Source organism: Nymphalis io, chromosome 19 (genome assembly GCF_905147045.1).
Source record: "Nymphalis io chromosome 19, ilAglIoxx1.1, whole genome shotgun sequence".
Taxonomy (NCBI): domain Eukaryota; kingdom Metazoa; phylum Arthropoda; class Insecta; order Lepidoptera; family Nymphalidae; genus Nymphalis; species Nymphalis io.
This window is the reverse complement of record NC_065906.1, coordinates 10,599,712-10,606,504: the sequence shown is the minus strand read 5'-3', so window position 1 is coordinate 10,606,504 and position 6,793 is coordinate 10,599,712. Positions and strand designations below refer to the sequence as shown.

The window sequence follows — 6,793 nt, the reverse complement described above, 5'->3', positions numbered from 1 at the left end:
TCTAGAATATAATCATTTATAACGTCACAATTAAAACATATACAATGAAATATAGTTTGAACAGCAGTTATAATATTTTCTGGTTGGGCTTATATTTGACGGGTAAATATAATGTAAACAAACCTTTATGTCGCACGATGCCATTTCTTGCTACCAGATTATTTTATCTTAGGCTCTTGACAGCCTCCAGAGGGATTTATTTTAAGAAATAACTTTCTTGATAATTAAGATAAATTTGATTTTTTTATATATTGCACACTTAGCACTTAGATTTAACATTTTTATTTAAATTGGAATTTTACATAGGAATTAACTGGATTTTTTTTTTTTTTTAATTCAATTAAATATATTTTTTCGCATCATATATATAATATTTACTGTAATAATGTATATAATATTTACTGTAATGTAATATGTATTCAATAAAACATTTAATAGCTATGTAAAATCCATTTTAAGTATATATCTAACATATATCTACTTGTCTATGTCTCAAAATATGTCTTTGTGCTTGTATGTATATATATTATATGTTGTTATTTGTTTGAGAGCTACCTTATATATATATATATATATATACGACGATAGTTAAATTCTACAACAGTAACTATTACTGTCTTCTGATAAGATAAGTAATTATGCTTAGGCTAGTAAAATTACCGCATATCTGTAGTTACACCTCATTTATGTCTCGATTTTGTTTGGTGAAGGATATCGTTGTTCAAGAATAGATTTTATATACAAAACAATTGTTGATACGAAAATTGTTTGACGTCATGCATGAGGTAACTTGATTGCCATCCGTTTAGAATAGAATATTATGAATACATCGAAGAATATATTGTATGTGTTTTGTTTAAATATGTTTGTGATTTAACTCCATTTGAGTTAATCACAAACATACTTCACATCATCACAAACTACATCACTTACGAATATATTTCTAAATTCAAATCAATTTTGCCATCGACTATCTTATGATAAAGCTGGAGTGAAAACTAGCACATGCCTATATTTCTTTCGACACGGGGAAGTGTTTATACCTTAAGGTCTTAAGCCCGGAATAAATAAAATAAAAAACAGCCTGTAATAACCCAGTGCTGGGCTAAGGGCTTTTTTTATGAGAAGAAGGTTTGTAGTTTATTCCATCACGTTGCTTCAGTCAGCTGTGTCAGATTTACATCCGATATACAGTAACAGCATGTGAATGTCCCACTGCTGGGCTAAGGCCTCCTCTCCCTGAAATTAGACACATGCGGGTTTCCTCACGATGTTTTCCCTCAGCGTCAAGTATAAGATGATGTGTAATCACAAATTAATGCTTGCCTGGGTTGGAACCCAAGATCATCGGTTTAGATTCACGCGTTCTTACTACTGGTCCATCTCGGCTTTGTTTTTACATCCGATGTAAATAATAATAATAAACTGATATATTCCGTCGAACACGAATTGTATCATAAACACAAACTAAACACATGAAAATTCAGCGGTGCTTGCCTGAATTTGAGTCCGTAATCGACGGTTAAGAACAACATAACTCCGGAACGCTACTAGAAAAATACTAATTTAAATACAATCAACTTAAATTAAATTGTCAATACTGATTTTATTCCTAGTAACATTGAAATTCAATTGAAATTTTTAAAGCAACCAATTAAATTTATTTTAAATGTGACGTCGTGTAAATTATTTATCTTATCTTATTTGCAGAATTATGACTTTAAATACATCGCGTTGTAATAGTATTGAGTAGATTTATTCCATGGCAAGATTGAGCTGTACATAATGGATGTAACATTGCTCTCTCATATGAAGCACTCGGCTATCAAATGATTTTTGCAACATTTTATTCTGGATTAAAAAGGTAAACTTTTCTCACTTATTCTTATATCTTTAATTGTTTCAATGATTCGAATGTAACATAGTGATTCAAATTTGAAACTCGAAATTTTGTTATACGGATAAATTCCTATAATTGTATTTATTTTAATTTCATCAATATTTCATTACAGTATGCAGAGAACAAATACTTCGAATAACTTTTGTTTGTAATTGTTAAATTAGCATTGTAATTCAATATTTTTTTTGTTTTTTTAATTAAAAAAAGAGCCATTCTTTTTTGTAAACATTTTATAGTACTATTTTGTGTCCTTCAGATATGAATGAAGATAAAAAGCAATGGTCCTACCTTTGTTCCGGAGCGCATCGAGAAGCAGACGATTATAGTTCTGCAATATCTTTAATGCAACCTGGCATTTATCATCCCTGCAAAAGTAAGCATTACATTGGTTTGATTAAAATTAATTATAATATTACTTTAATAAACCTTCACCTTAAAAAGGAAAAAAATACGACGAAGGATATTTTTTTTTGTTTTTTTTTTTTTTTTGTGATACTATTGTATAAGAGTAGAAAGATCGAAGCATACGTTCCATATCTGCAAACATTTTACAGTATAATCTTTTAGTTGAACAATAAATTGTCCTGACTGACTTTCAAAACCAAAACTACAAGATTAGAAGGCTGAAATTGGGACATAGATTTATTTTATAACGAAAGCATTACTAAAAAAGTAATTTAAAGAACTTCTTTTTTAGTAGGGGTGTATGGGAGGGTTTATTTGTGAAACCCTCCCATACCGTGTGAACCCTCACAAATAATGTGTGTATGTTAAAACCTACATGTGACTAATTTCCCTGAAATTCTACCGCGTATGCATCCACCAACCACATTGGAGTGGCGTGGTGGAATGAGGTACTTTACTTTTTTTTCACATTAAAGATGAAAATATATTGTTCAATTTTTAGATGATATACGATGAAAAATTGTATTGTCTAATACCAGTAACATATGATATTCAACACCAGCTGTTGCGTTTCTCCGCGTTAAACTGATCTGCTACCATGAGAGGTCGTGTGATGTCTATAATCTTTTCAATAAATAAGCTTTATATATTAAATTATTGAAGGAATAAAAATGTATTCAATAAAATTTACTTTTAAAATCACATTTGTTTAAGTTAATCTTATAAAATACAAGATAATACTATTCCACAGAAACATTGAACCCGAAAGCGATAAGAAGAAAATACTTACGGGCCGTGTTTAAGAATGGAGAATTCAATATTTATAGAACACCAATGAAAGCACTGAAGTTGTTTTCGGATTATTTTATCTTGCTCGTAGAGACGAGATGGAGATGGACGCTTTTGAATTTCTTCACCGCATTCACTTGCATTTGGTTATTCTTTGGTTTCATTTACTGGACAATTTCTTTGAACCACGACGACTTTAACGACGATCATTTACCTCCGTATCAAAACATCACAGGATTCACGCCTTGCATCAAAAATATTTACGGATTCACATCTGCTTTCTTGTTCAGTGTCGAAGTACATACAACAGTCGCTTACGGTCGAAGAGCTATCACACTTGAATGTCCAGAAACAATTATTGCAATGTGCCTGCAATGTATTGTGAGCTCTATATTCCAAGCTATAATGGTTGGAATCCTTTTCGCTAAATTAACCCGACCACGAGCGAGAACACAAACAATTCTCTTTAGTAAGCATGTAGTTATAAATGTGAGGAATGAAAAATTTTGTCTTATTTTTCGAGTTGGTGACATGAGGAAATCAAGAATACTCTACATACAACCGAAAGCCTATGTTTTAAGGTTTAACACAGATTATAATGTACTCGACGATTCAGAACAAATTGAATTAAAATTGGATATAGATGAATGCGAATCGACATTTTTCCTTTGGCCAGTAACAGTGGTCCATGTGATTGATGAAAGCAGCCCTTTTTATGGATTATCAGCGGCTGATCTTCTGTGTACTAAATTAGAAATTCTTGTTCTATTTGAAGGTATAATTGAGTCGACTGGTCAACCTGTTCAAGCCAGGTCGAGTTTTACTGAATACGATATTCTTTGGGGTCATAGGTTTGTTCCAATGGTTGGTTATAATTTGGACAAAATGCTGTACGATGTGGACTTTTCTAAGTTATCTGAAGTTCAGCAAGTCGATACACCTCTCTGTTCACCAAGTGAATATGATAATATTTTGCTAATGTTTCCAAATGAAATTGATAAATATGAAATAGAATAATATATATTTATATAATAATACTATAAATACATATATGAGCCAAGATGGTCCATTGGATAGCACTCGTGAATCTTAATCGAAAATTCGGGTAAATTTCCCCTGGCAAACATTTCTGAATTTTCATTTGCACAACACAATGTGGGGAAACCTGCTTGTGTCTGTAGGAAAAAAAACACCTACATTGGAGCAGCGTAGTGGAATAAGGTCCACACCTCAAAACTAGAAGAGTCCTTAGCCCAGTAGTGGGACATTAACGACCTTTACTTTATTTTTATTTTAATAATTTTAACTGCATTTATACCATCATTTAATAAAACTTAATTAATTTTAAATTAATTAACCTGAATTTCAAGGTTTAATTTATTTCTAATATTTCGTCCGTAAAAAAGATAAACAAAAACAAACACACATACCTAGATTTATTTTTTCAACTGAAATCAATTATATATTTGATTTAACAACAAAACAGAAAACTACAATGCTACATTATTTTATTAATTTTATTAATTTCAATCATTGTATCTGACAAATGTGCGCGTATATATTACAATTGTGTATATCTAATGTACATATTTGAATATAAATAAATTTGAATTAATGATGATATCAAATAGCCCTCTTTAAGAAGTAAATACTGCCACAATATAAGTAAAGATATTATATCCATTACAGTGTATTATTTTACGCATCTGTTTACTGTCAACGATTTAATTTATTACTGAAAAGACCAAGCGTACTTTATATGTACAAATTTATTTTTATTTTATTTATACAATATTTGATGTAGTCTCTTTTGATGATGATTGAGATTGCTATTGTTCAACAATTTATATTATTTTGGAAATTAAACGGTCATGTGGTAAGTTGGTGGTACCTAAAATAGTATATTTTTGCCGTCAACTTAGTTCCTTATTTTGTAGATAATAATATTTTGGCTTTAACTGATGTGTTGAATGTAATCACCATGGGGCCACCAGTTATTACGGCGTATAAATGCTCAATTATATTGATAGATGTACTAAGGTAAATAACTCACATCCAATGGTTACAACTTAGGTTGAGAATGGATGACTATTTTATACATGCGAAAGCGCACAGAAATCTTAAAATAATAAAATCACTAAAAATATCTTAATACATATTTTTATCGCTCAGAAAATCCAAAAAAATAATATTTTAATCAACAATAAAAGATTTTATTTATCTTAAAGTCGTATTATTTAATTCATTTTCTAAATTGAGATAACCGAATGTTATTTGTATATAAAACTTTATTTATAATTCCTTCACTGCAGACATTGTTGAGTCACTGTATTTACAATGTTTTGATTTAAATAACTCGTGAATAATTATTTGTTTACTTGTTCAGTACCGACATTAACATTCTAACCAAGCCGTCTTCACAAGACAGTATACGATTTATCGTGTCGTGTTCATTACGTATAAAAATTACTAAGCTGTTAAGTTTGCCGGCTACGATTTGAAGAACTTATAACGAGGCAGAAGATAAAGCTCCCCCAATTAATTAGCAAAAGTTTTGACTAGGTTTCAGAATTAATTGTTTGAATCAGGACTAGGTTGAAATTGAGCTAAAGTATCACGTTCGAACATGATGAGGTTACGAATCCGATACGCTTGTTTGGGTTCGTTTGTTTTAAATTAATTGAAACTGCTTAAAATGTATGGAAATATTTACAGACATATTGGTATAATTAAGTAAAATGTTAACTGTTAAATATAAATAGAATGTAGTTCAATGCAAATTAGCTATAAAATTAACACCAAGTTTCCGACGTTGCAGGACAATATTTCTAATTTGGGGCAAGGTATTCGATTATATAAAAAAGGTAGATTATTTTACATTTACCAATCAGACGCCACGATAAAAAACATTAATACAATATGTTATTCTGTACAAGAAAAAAGTATATGTGTTTGTATGTATGTTTGCGTACACACATACATAATGTGTAAATGTTGTGTACTTTGTTTACTGTTTCAGTTAACTTGTATTTGAGATGTATATATATACTTCAATTATATAATGGCTTCCGTCTCTTCATAATTAAATGAATAAAATGAAATATTACAATCATAATAATTGATGAAAAAGAGTTACTACTTTGTTTTTTACTGACTTTTCTCGGTAGAATCTTTTTTGGTGTCATTTTTCGAATTATCTTATAAAATGACAATTCAAATGTACTAGTATCTTACAAGTTATCTACTTGAAAAAGTATATTTAGAATCCTATACAATATTTAGTGTTATATTGGTACTGTGTGATACACACACATGTAATGTATTATACTAAAAAAAAACATTAGAATTTTCCTTTATGTTTTTGTTTTTTCATTCCTTTATGGGATATGTGAGCCTTGGCTTATAAACAGAAATAAGCCAATCGCCTTCATGTTTTATTAAATTAATTTATTTTGCAACGTATAAGCTATATTTTCAAAACAGGCGCAATATAATTGAATAATAGCAATATAATCTTCTGCCTAGCGTTTTCCCGGCCTAGTAACGCCAGGGTCCGCTATTGTTATATTATAACAATATAATGCTAAGAAAAATGATTATTTCTATGATTATTTAATTTTAAATGAAATCGAATGAATGAACAAATAAACACAAGTAAAATATAGATTATATAAACAAAGGTAGTATGAAAATCAATGT

General features: G+C 29.8%; 1 protein-coding gene across 1 annotated transcript; it reads left to right on the top strand.

Moving 5' to 3' along the window:
- Nucleotides 1-690: 690 nt before the first annotated feature.
- On the top strand, nucleotides 691-4,457 carry LOC126776104 (G protein-activated inward rectifier potassium channel 4-like). The gene is made up of 4 exons (XM_050498396.1): nucleotides 691-785; nucleotides 1,711-1,864; nucleotides 2,157-2,273; nucleotides 3,057-4,457. Exons 3-4 carry the CDS (start codon nucleotides 2,159-2,161, stop codon nucleotides 4,109-4,111), a joined length of 1,170 nt encoding a protein of 389 aa, XP_050354353.1. The 5' UTR covers nucleotides 691-785; nucleotides 1,711-1,864; nucleotides 2,157-2,158; the 3' UTR covers nucleotides 4,112-4,457.
- The last annotated feature ends 2,336 nt before the right edge of the window (nucleotides 4,458-6,793 follow it).